Source organism: Labrus mixtus, chromosome 14 (assembly GCF_963584025.1).
Source record: "Labrus mixtus chromosome 14, fLabMix1.1, whole genome shotgun sequence".
In the NCBI taxonomy this organism is placed as follows: Eukaryota; Metazoa; Chordata; class Actinopteri; order Labriformes; family Labridae; genus Labrus; species Labrus mixtus.
In genome coordinates, this window is record NC_083625.1 from 7,430,712 (window position 1) to 7,443,515 (window position 12,804).

General features: G+C 40.3%; 1 protein-coding gene across 1 annotated transcript in view; it reads right to left on the reverse strand.

The window, feature by feature from the left end:
• Window positions 1-12,567, reverse strand: part of LOC132987820 (disks large homolog 4-like) — a 72,246-nt gene extending 59,679 nt beyond the window's left edge. Inside the window, exon 1 of the mRNA XM_061054760.1 lies at window positions 11,979-12,567. Coding sequence (XP_060910743.1) covers window positions 11,979-12,008 — 30 coding nt within the window. The 5' untranslated portion in view covers window positions 12,009-12,567. The remainder of the gene's footprint in view (window positions 1-11,978) is intronic.
• Between the last annotated feature and the right edge of the window lie 237 nt (window positions 12,568-12,804).

Consider the following 12,804-nt stretch of genomic DNA (forward strand, 5'->3'; position numbering starts at 1 on the left):
GTAGTTGAAGGGGATTTCATCAGAGAAGGTCGGCGGTTTTAAGGTACCCCCACGCTGCCGTTTTGGACGCCCCTGAATCATATTTCTAATAAGCTCCACGAGCAGAAACATGGTAAAACTAGGATAAATATTGGAGATGCCTTCGACAATTGGTGAGAGGTTAGAAAGCAGAAAGGTTTGGAGACCGATGCAGAACTGATTAAACACTGAAGCTTCTGTGGCTGTGACACGGCAACGGCAGTACTTTGCAGAGTCCTTTAACTTAAATCATGAGTTGCTTTGCTAGTTTGTACATTACAAGCAAATGTGGATACTACAAACCCAAGTTGAATAGCCTGTACTGTAGTTCATCCCGCCAGCAACCATGAAACGACACCACGACTGGCCATTATAACAACAGATGTTGCAGAACAACTTATGTTGAATTGAATGGAAATCACTTAGTTTGACAATATTTTGGCTGATTTTACATCCATGCTATGTGATATTAAAGTTATACGTTTTGCAATGGCCTTGAACTCTAAACAGATCTCTCCCTAAAGATAGAAAACTATCAGAAAATTGTGTCCTTATTCAACAGAAAAAAGAAAAATAATTATTTTGTAAACAAATGGATAACTTATTTTTCATGGCTTTTTTTAAATGAATTTAGTATTATTTATTTGAAAAGCCCTCAATCAATTTATCAATCAGTATAACAAAGAGTATGATCTAAACACCTTATCTTCTCATGAAGTGTTTTTAGAAAAATTGTGATTTGGTGCTTTATAAATATAAAGAATGAATAGAGATAATTGACTTCAGAACGTCATAAAGACTGTACAAAGATGCCTGATATTGGAAAAGGGGGCCAAGCTCCTTTAATTAACTTAACAATGGAAACTGTATCTACTTCATCTTGTGCCTTACTTTAGTGTTTGAGTATATCTTTCTTCTCATTTTCAAATTCAGAGCAAAAAAACCTGTGCCTTCTTGCCCTTGATGCACCAATCTTCAATGCAGCACAGTTTTAAACCCATTAATAACTACTCCAAGGGAAGTTTATCTTTTCAACATTTGCAGTAACATAGTTGTTGGTAGTTTCAGATAAGGGCTGTTACCCTGTGTATAAATGTGTAAATAGTCATCAAACATCATTGTTTTCTCTCAGTCACTGAATTCAGTTTCTTTTTCTTCAGATTCATTTTGTCTTAGTAAATCTAAAGTGATTACTGGACCAGTGTGCAGCCTCTATTTCATTTGCAAATAGTCTATGTGTAATTAAAGTGTAAAAACATTAAATCCACATTCAAAATTTGACTGATGGTTGCCTGTTCTGAAGGATGCTTTTATGCTTTTTAAATTGGGGCTCTTTAACTGCCTTTGGTGCATATATCAAACGACTATAACATGTGATACTGTAAAGGCATGTAATGATCATCAATCTGGATCGACCTGTCCATCGATCAAATGGAAAGTCAAAACGTTGAACTACATCTTTGTCTTTAATATATGCCTTTATAAGGAAATTCTCACTACACACCTGTTTCATAGTTTCCACCCAGCTGTGCAACATCCCACACTTTCAAACAATGCTGGTGGCAAACACACAATAGCAAGCAGCCGAGATAAAGAGGTTGAAAAATATATTGACTCCCATTTTGGGGATAAATCAGCCGTTTGGAGACATTTTGCATTTTGGAGAAAAGACAGGTCAACACAGAAAGCATATATATGCTGACAATATCATTCCAAGTTAAATACACAAGAAACGTGACAAACCTGACCCACTACCTGAAGAAGAAACAAGTCAATGACATGCTATAATACCGCATCACTGTATATGCTGCTGGCTGTTCAACCCCTTTGACTAACTGTTTTTTCATCAAAGCTGAACCACAATTTCAAACGAGCGATGATGAAATATCTGTCATTTAATTTTTCATCTGTAAAAACATGAGGCCTTCCATGACTGTTTTCAAGAGCTGTTAACACATTTTTCACAAGACATTAAATATAAATGGCTGTTTATAGAAAATGTCTGCTTTTTTGTTGATATTTATTCTGTAGCATAAAAAAAGAGCTTAATATCTTTGAGAACTGCACATGTAGAAAACCTTGTGGTGAAACACAAATGTGCTTAGTTACGGTCATAATAAAAAGTAAAAAGGAGCCCTTACTGTTAAATGGTTGTTTTCTGTAGGTGTAATGTAACTGATTGTGTGTTAAGTGGGTACATAATATTATTTGAAATGGATCACAGGCGCCTGAATTAAATGGAAATCATATCGTGACAGACTTTATGGTATCGGCAAATATCGTATCGTTGTCCAAAGAATTGATATGATATATTATCCTGATGAAACTGGTTATTTACATCCCTAGTATGTTTACAAATTCCCTGCTTTCTTCAGCAGTCATATCACAGACTTGATTAACGACAGATTTTATTATAGCTTCTTGCATCCTGAATGTAAAGCTTAAAACCTTACTTACTTTATTTTGAATACATTGTCTAATTTTGATTAGACAGGCATTAAAATAGAAAAAAAACCTGTATGACTTTGATAATACTTTCAAGCTTACAATAATAAATGTTTCCTTTCATCGTCTAAAGTTAGAGCAATGAATACAGACTAAGCATTTATTAGATGTTTTATGGTACCTGTTTTCCAAAAGGAGTTTAGTTGAATCACTTCTTTGTGGTTGTGTGACCCTGTGGTCAAACCAAATAAGTCCTGAATGGACTGTGAAACTCCATTTGCCCATTCAGAATGTAAGCCAAGTGTAGAAGTTTTCAAATGAATATTACAGCAGCACATTACTGTTGAAATACTTAGAATAGAATAAATACCAAATGTTTTATAAATTTTAAGATGGTTGAATTAATAATAACTGACATATTCAAACACAAGTTTTTCAATTTAACATTATTATAGACAAATGTGAGCTTCTCTAAAGAACACATGTTCAACTTCCCACATCCTCAATCGGCCTTTCTAACCAGCAGGCTCTGTTGTAAGCCTAGAGGCACATGATCATTTCAAACAATAATGTCATTGGTTGCAGCACTAATTTAATCAAATTTGTTAGTATTTTTACTCCTAATGTAATTATGTTCTTACTGTGATCCTTACTGTAGCGTAATTGTCATAATAATGGGTGTATTTGTCCCTGCACTTGCCTTCTCAGGCTCTGTGTGTCTCTGCCGCATGGCTTTATTAAAGGAGAGCTGAGTGAGGGAATGGACAGAGGAAATGCACTGTGACCCCACAGGGCTGTTTTTACAGTGGGCTGCTGTTGGGTGATGGATGGATTATGACACCTGTGGAGGTTAGGCCCAAAGCCCTCTGGACCTCAGCGACACAGTGAGCTGCAGCTTCTGCATCAGCCTCACTGTCTGTGACTAAAGACAACTGGAGCAAGTCGTGACATTTCCATCTGGAACGAAGCCTGTGCTGTTCAAAACAGTGTCAAATGCTGAGGAACCTGAGGATCATTCAGCCACATAAGACCCAACATTAATTTTCTATTCTCTGCATTCATGAGCATTCTCTGCTGCCGCCTACACAGAGGTCATCCTCCTACCTGCACACTGTGGGCTTCACATTATCAGCACCCTTCAATGGCAGGGCTCTCTCTCTCTCTCTCTCTCTCCCTCTCTCTCTCATCCTCTCTCTCTCCCCCTCCCTTCCGCCTTTCATCTCTATTCTCTCCATGATGATACCCCTGCCATGTTGTCATGGCAACAATCGGGCCCTGATTGCGTGGTTGCTAGGCAACTGACATCACCTATAAGAGGAACATGAAGATACAAAAGCCAGAGACAAACAAATCACAGAAATTATGTGCACTTGCATGCTACTGTCGCGACTTGAGCATGCATGTCTACAAACCCAAATCATTTATTTAAATTGCTTAATATTTTCAATATAATTTTTTTTGTCCAGTGATAATATCCCACATTGAGTCAGCAAGGGGTAGCACTAGAGTAAGAAAGCATAGTTTTCAAAAATGGCCGGTGTACCCGGCAGTCTTCTGCTCTTTGCTAAACAGAAAGTGAAAAAAAACCTTTGAGTCTATTATCTGAAGGTTTGTGACAAAATGAGTCAGTGTCCAACAACTTCCTAATAATTCTGAGAACATTTTTTTTTTATCATATCGTATTATAAAAAGACAAGGCCTTGAACTCTGTGAACACATATCCCACACATCCTTGAAAGCTCATGCTAGCAGGACCCAAGCAGCTCAAATACTACAACATCCCTGAGCCAGGCTGTGCTGTAGTTTGCCACATTGCCACAAGATGTCATTGTGTGCTATATTGAAAGGTATTATTACCACACTGTGAGAAAGCCTGATCCCATTTGCAAGGCTAATGTATGTTTCTATTCATATCCATGATACCAGAACAGCCTTGCTTGTCATTCTTGTTTGTCGCTTTCTTTTAGCTTCCTTCCAGTCCGTCCCCCACTCACACAGAATCATTAGACACACACTCTCATGATGAAACAGAAATGCTAGTTAGCTGACTCTTTCAACTAAACTGGCTGGAGTGGGAACACAAGGTTTTATTACAGAGGCCCTGATGAGACGTTGACCCCTCCTTGACCCTGGTTCTCTACCTAATAAGGCCCATGGGAGCTCATCCGTTCACTCTTCCCACATCTTTATATACACAGTACATCATTATGGTCATTGATTTATCTATTTCTCAGCCTTATATAAACATCATTTCTAGAATTTAGTGTGTTTTGTGTGCAGACTAGAGTGTAGCAACTGTCAGCCATGGCCATCCTCCTAGTCCACCACAGCAGGCTCGTGTTTAGCCATTAGCCTTCTTGTTCAATGTGAGACAACAAAGTCTCTAGCCAAACATCCCATGATGGATCGGATCTGTCACCTGTCATATGGACGATTTCAGGACAGACAGAGATGCTGACAGCCAAAACACTGAAATTAAACAGCAGAGCAAGTACAAAGGGTGGAACGCAAGACGTAGTATTCGCTTTTTTTCTCCAACACAATCAATACCAAAATGAGAGATTTGATGATAATGTTTTTTAGCACTGTTATCACCAGGGATTTCACCAGGGGACTAATCTTCCAGCTTACGGAAATTCAAATTCAGACTAATTGACTAATCTAGAGGTAAGAGGATACTCAGAAAATAGTCAAAATAGAGCACAATTCATTTTAATTGTTTGCTGGTGATGGTGTAATTTGGTTTGCCAAGTGTGGCTTACATTAGCAGTGCTTGCAACCTTCAGTCTTTGCAAATGAACGTCCACATGCCTGCACGAAATATCACATTGCCTCGGTCGATATGCCAGTTCAACCTGACACAGCCATAAAACATTTTTATCAACATTTTCATGTTCAAAATTGAAGTCGACAGTCATGTGATAATAGTCGAGTCGATGTCGACTAGTTGCTGATGAAGTTATCAATGAAACAGTGTGAGAAGGGAATGCTTTACAGCCACCAAAAATGTTTATTTGCAAAATGTGATGCATATGCTGCTGAACGCAGACAGGTAACACATAAAGAAACAGCAGGTTGCAACAACTGCAATAAAGTATGCAACAATAACACGTGCTACAACTCCCATATCGGTGACTGCAAAAAAACAAAAAGTCACACGTGGGAAAGAAAAAAACTCAGGTATACATAGCATATTTGCCTACTAACTGTCAAGTCCTGCTCAGACACAGTTTTATATTTTCGATCCTGGTTTGCGTCTAAGACAAGAAGGCATTAATGTGAGCTAGATGAAGGCTTTCCAGCTGTCTCGTGACGGTATTCCCCCAGTAAGAGAAAAAATCTTCTCGCTTGGGGTGCTGATGGGGACAACCAAATAACTACAGCCGCTGGACCATGACAACAGTGGAATTCAGTTGGACCGCACAGTCAGTGTGGAGTTTTGGGCTCTTATGCCCAGCTGTTTCTGCCGTTTCTTGAGGGCGCAAGTCGCCACTGCTGAGTGTTTAAATTGGCTGACAACTCCTTTTGCTTCATCAATACCCTTTACCACATCAGCCTTTACTACATCAGGTAAGACTTGTAAGAGCTGCAGAGTGTGCCGGTGCATCCCAGATCTTTGGGAAACATGTCACAAAGTTCCATCGCTAAGGTCATGTTACCAGGGTGCCCCATTCTTTTCATCATCTCAGAAAGACGATCAGCAATGTTTGCAGCGGTGTGTCTCTCTGGCAACATAGATGTACACAACACTCTGGCTTATAGCTTCCATTCATCAGTAATGTAGTGAGCAGTTACGGTACTGTTAGCTCCATGATGGAGGTCCATAGGTCCGTTGACAGCGAAAAATGTGGATTTTGTTTTCCTTCATGATTTCACGCAGGCTGTTGCAGTGTTGTTTAACCCAAGATACTGCCTGTCTAGCTACAGCTATAGACCGGCTAGTGGTTGGTTGCTGCGTTGCAGTTTGAGCGTGACATTTGACAGACTGGGCCAAAATATATAACTAACAGGTGCGACGACGTTTAACTGTTTAGTTGACTCAATACTCACATCCCTAGTTACCACTAGAGAAGCCAAATGATGTTTGGCATTGACTAGGGATGCAAAAAAGTATCTGTTTTTAACAGCCATCGGCCCATAAGCAACTAATGTGGTATGCACCGATAACAGTAGCAATTGTTGTGTCGCATCAGTTTAATGCTGCAAGTCATTAAAACTTACTTCTGATTCAGAGAGGATGATTTTATATTGGAAAATATTTATACTGGCAGAAGAAGTCACCTGTTGGACAAACTCTGATTTGTTTTTATGGACAAACATGAAAGAAAATGTTGGCAGTGTGGAAGTCTTAGACCGTCATTGGGAAAGATCAGAGACATGCAGATTGTGTTCCAGTAACATTTCAAGAGGAGGGAGTTGTGACAATTCAAAAGCAACAAATCTCATTGCTCAAGCAGATATAAGAATAACAGGAGTAATGAAATAACCTCGCTATTAAAATTGACTATCCACTAAATTGTTATTTTAAACATTGGTGTTGGTATTAGCCCTGATTTTTTTTACAATCGTTGCATCTCTTGTGTTTACAAAGTGCATATGTAAAACCCTTTTCCCCATTAGTAAACCAATAAAATGATGTAACAGCAGCACCAAACCAATCCCCAATGAAAGCCTTCTTGTTAAGCAGGGTGAATTAGGCTCAAAGAAAATGTAGGGTCTTTTTTATTTCACCGATTTAAAGATACATAAAGACACTAAGAAGCCAAACCTGACTGAATGTGTGACCTCACACTTTATATTCAAAAATATCCACCTCTAATATCTAAGCTTTAAAGGGAGCCATGAAACGAATTACTGACGCATTGATCAGCCTCTGTATGGATGAGACGGTAGAGTGGAGTGAAGCACAGGTTGTGTTTTGTGCTTCTGACAAAGTGCTTCAGAGCCTTCTTGCTGGCTAAGACTGCTGGTGGGGATGGAGAACTAGAGAGACTAAGGTGATTAAATGCAACACAAGGATATATGTCACATAAACTTTAGATATAGTGATTGTTGTCCTGAGTGGAGATCAATTTGAAACAGTTTGCATTTTAACTAATGTTAAATTCTAACAGCATAACACTGTTCACAATTTCAGCTGCCTGCGTTTTGCACCTGCAGTAAAATTAGCACCATACAGCAAGCCTCTGCCTACTGCTTAATTAATCCTGACAAGTTTTTCTAAGATGTGAACTTGCTCTCAAGCAAGGCTGCAGTTCTGATATTCACACAGTGCAGGAGCCCCTTGCACTGGAGTAGGATGCACTGCAGTTTTTGTGCGAGTTCTGTCTGATCATGTAGGTGTGTGGCTTTCTTTCAGGAAAGCGGTTGGATGTGTGGGTGACTGGTGAAATATGCGCTTAAGGACGAAACAGAAGCGGTGGCGGATCACGCACACATGAAATATTTCTTTATGGGGAAAAAGGCAAGCCGTTGACTGGAAGAAAGAAAAAAAAATGTCTGTATTGAATTACATCTCTGCTATCCCCTCCATTCTGCTGTGTTTTTGATTGGATAATAGAGAGCCCCATTGCTGTGCAGTCATGGCATCAGACTTGCACCGGGGCAAGCCCTGCCTCTGTGCTCACTGTGCCCTGGGAGCAACTTGGCAGGATCAGTGTCTCTGTGGCTGCATACAAAGGCCTCATGGAAGCTTGTGCCCTTGAGCGAAGATCATATTAGCTCTCTACTGGATCACTAATCCTTACACACAGCACATTGTAAGCATGTCACACACTCATTCGAACACACACCACACAGTATGTTGAATGAACACTTGTTTTTTTTATGAGAAGAATTGTAGACGAGCTGAGTGAGTTTCTGTTTGATTTTTTTCGAGCGAGGAGGTTAAGCTAAACTCCATTTTGGAGAATCTTAGGATTCTAGATGCAGAAGCCATAAGCTCCTCATGCTTACGTACACACACACACATAAATATTCATATTTATTGAACCATAAGAACATCTGGCAGCAAAAAAGAACTACAATTGTGAGTGCTAAAACCCATTCCAGGGAAGGAGATGTTCATGTTGCAGCATGAAGCCATACATGAAGCCAATAATGTGCACACAGAGCTGCTGACTTTGACTACATCTTGTCAAATGTATAATTTATAAGAAGAAGCACTAACTAGGGAAGCCTCGAAAGTGCTGAAGAGGAGGGCAGGAGGTAAGCTAGGGAGTAGAGTGCAGGAAAGAGGGGAGTAGGCAGAAGGGGGAAGGAAGGTAGAGTGAGATAAAGGGAAGAGGAGGTGAAGGAGAGGGATTAGAGAGGTGGGGGAGGCAGAGGGGACAAAAAAAATGTGGAATTGGAAATGTGGGAGCAGAGAAGTGGAACGAGACTGACAATTGAGAAAAAAAGGAAAAGGAGGGTAAGACAAGAAAAGCCAAAGGAAGGTAAAAGAAGAAGTAGCAGAAATATACTGTATTTCCTCTCCATATGTATGTATGTGATTATTTTAGTGCAGTACTTTTCTATCAGACATCCTGATAGAAAGTAGGCTGCTTTTATAGCTTAGATTTCTTTTTAATGTGTGCACCATCTCTGTTCTCGCCTTCAAACATCAAACCATCCTCCTCTGACTCAGTGCCATACAGGGAGGGAGAGTCAAAGGTATTGTCAGGCTTGCAACCAAATATAAATCCTCTGACGTCTCTGCAAGCTGATATGCCCTAATATTCTAGTTCCAGAGCGTTATGTAATGGCACTTCTGTATGATGCGCTTCGATCATATGTTGCAATTTTATTCTCTCTGGATTTTAGTGTAGGAAGGAGAGAGAATTACATAAGCTGTCGAATTCGACACTCGGGGAGGAAGAAAAGTCAATCCAATCCCTGATAGGAATTGAAACTTGGATTTTCTTTGAATTTGAATAACATTTTAAGATGTTCAAGCTAACATCAAAGCTGATTCTAATCAAAGGGGGCATGATCTCTCTTATATATGAAGCATTTTCTAGGACGTGTGAGATCAAGGAAATCTCATGCCAAATTTTGTGCATGCAAATATTTGGAATGAGATATAGGTCAAAAATATACGAGAATTTTGAATGACTTAGTCTTAATCAAACTGAAATCTCTCAAGGGCAAGGATAGCTACTATTCATTTATTGCTTACTTGTTTTTTTTTTTTATACAAAGGACTATTCATTTTCCTGTACGGAATCTCACATTTTTTTCTCTATTGCTTTCAGAAGATCTTAGTTTAATACATCGCACCGAAAACTCAAGGTTTAGGTGAATTTCCCACAAATACTCAACAGAGCGGCTCACAGGGGATGCCTACTTACAATAAAAGACTGCTAGGAGAAGCCTATTTTGTATTGAACAGTATTGTTAGAGCTGCTATTCTTCAAAATAAAAGCACCATTGAGCTGAGTTGTGCGTAAGTTAAGCTCTGCATGCTGTATGGCAGTGTTAACACATATTTGTCACTCACTAGCCTACTGTGGCTTCACCCACTCAGTAAAAACTTTGCACACAGACTTGAACGGGAAAGCAACATTGTTCACATAACCTGTTCTACAGTATGTGGGTGTCAGGGAACAGCTCACCCAGGGAGCTGCTCACCCATCATCTGCTACATGATGGCAAGCCACACTCCCCACCTGCAATGCAGCCAGCGTCCATTAAACTTTAATCACACTTTTAAAGGAATACACCAAGGTTTTTTGGTCAATCCCCACCCACCATCAAGTTAAAATTTCATAGTGTTCGCTTGTGAATATCTAGTTTTATACTGTTATACTGTTGGTTATCAAAGGTTTTAGTAAGCACGGTTAGATGTGCTTGTAGATGCAGCATTGAGAATGCATCCAAATATGTAATTGGTTGATCAAAGAGCTGCTTTTTGTATTCCTTTAACACACTTAGCGTCTTAACTTTCGCTTTTTATAAACTCACCATCTGCCACACAATCTCTTGGCGATACACTGCCTGTCTTTGCCAGCTTTACTGTAAATCTTTTCTCACTCTGATTTCTATGAAGGAAGTAGGTTTGGTAAAATATGCACTCTTACAAACTGTGGTCTTTCACTTCTTGTGATTCATTTTTCCTAGCTTACACAGTGAGTCACTCAAGGAAAATGAGATGCATTAGAGACTGATGTTTCAGGGTTGCATAGAAAATACCTTGACATTTTCGTCATAATTTTTAGTTTTTCATACAATTACATTTTTACCTTCAGCTTGTTGGAACTAGGCTTTTATGACCTGCAGACACTTAACTCATTAGAGGAAGATGTGGAATAACTTTGTTGCTTTCTATCTTTAAAACAAAAATATATGAATTATTCTTTAACGTAAACCCCCACTGTGTAAAATCCTGTCTCCCCGTTCATCTGACTGCACCTTCCTATCTATGTTTAACTGACAAATAATCTCTGTTGCCAAGGAAACTGAGAGGTTGATAAGCAAATGAATGTAATGTGCCACAGTTAAGCGCAAATTTATGTAATACGTCTGGAAGGGCCAGCTGCACTCACTTCTGTTCTACACAAGTTAAAATTTCAAACGATCCCCACCTTCCCACAGCTGTACAAGTAGCTGTGTGTGTGTGTGTGTGTGTGTGTGTGTGTGTGTGTGTGTGTGTGTGTGTGTGTGTTACTTAGTGTTTCCCACTTTTTCTCATCACTTCCTGCCTGAAACTGCATTCAGGTGCAGCTGCTTCAATGTATTGTTCATCTGATTTTGAATGTGTGCGTTCAGTTGGATTTTAAAGGGGCTTGAATTGAGATCGAAGCCATCTGAATAAACAGAGTCTGACCCCGGAGTGTCACAGTGCATAAAAGCTCTTTCATTTTTCGTTTTATCAGCCAATTTCACCACCAGCACTTCCTCTATGAAGCCTGAGCAGTTCGCTGTGCAGTGACGCTGAGCACATGTGTGTATGATATAACACATCGCTCACATCCTGTTTCTGAGAGGCAGACGCGTTTAGAAGCACAGCGGGCAGCTTGAACGTGTGTGTTCGAGGTTGAGATATAGCAACTGACAATATAAGGGTATATTAGCATGCAGGATGCCCTCCCATGCTCTCTCCCCTTAGCAAATTCTGCAGCCCCGGAATGACACAAAGAACCGCACACACAAGCAACCAGAGCGCAGGTTCTTTCCCTGCTTTTTTACTACATCCACGCAGGTCAGCCGGCCGCCGGTTTATACACTCACAAGAAATGACACAGAGTAGGAGATGCAGAGAGAGTGGGAGAGAGGGTCATTTAGAGAGGGGGATATCAAAAAGGATTCTGTCCACACACACCACTCAGGTAGCCAAACGCAGCCCCAGGATTTTCTGACATGTCCACGAAAAATATTATAAAAAATGAAACATGTAGAAGAAGAATTCACGTGTATTCTCTTAAAGTAAGGGATGACATGAAGACAAGCGTTTGTTTTATTTTCTCACATACAGTTGTGATCCCTCACACTCGCTCTCACACACACAAGCTAAAGTAAGGAACATCAGATAGGCTTACCTTTGTAGTCACAATGCAGAGGCAGTCCATGGTACTTATAGAACAAAAATTTTGGGGTATATCTCAACCCCCCCAACCCCCCACAACAGAGGGCTGAGACCCCACACCCCTCTCCCCAGCCTGCCCCACTCCTGCACTCTCACTCTCGTCCTGCCTTTCCCCCCTTTTCCTCTCCTTCCGTGAATCTGTTCTTTGACTAACTGAACCAGCGAGGGAAAGAGAGGATGGAGGGAGGGGGAAACATGAAAAGGGAGGGGGAGGGCCACAGGGAAATAGAGAGAGTGAGCAAAGAAAGAGAAGATGGGAGAGAGAGGGTGGTCTTGGAATTTTAGTATGAGGGAGAGAAAGAAGGTATATCCGGTTTTTCTTTTTTGCCAAGGCGAGAGAAAAACAGCAGGAAAAAAAGAAAGAAAAGATGGGGTGAATATGAAAAGAGATGAAGGATGGAGATGGAAAGCAGAGGTGGTGGGGATTAAAAAAAGAGGGGGAAGGGAGGTTCACAGTGTGGAAAGAAAAAGGGAAAAAGAGAAACAGAGAATAAGACAGCGAAACAGCAAGAGGATGGAGAGGAAGAACTGAGGGAGGGGACAGTGGAGGAGAGAGAGAAGGATAGGGAGAGTGGGTGAGTGTGTGCGTGTGTGTATGTGTGTAGAGACAGAAGGAATTAGACCGAAAGAGAATGTGTTGAGGAGGAGAGTGTGAATTACATATGCATCATAGAAACAGAAAACACGAAGCGAGTGTGACTTAACGATGACCAAATCGGGAGAGGAAGAAAAGAAATGGAGGTTTGCATTAAATGGGTGAAATGATGGGACTGAACATG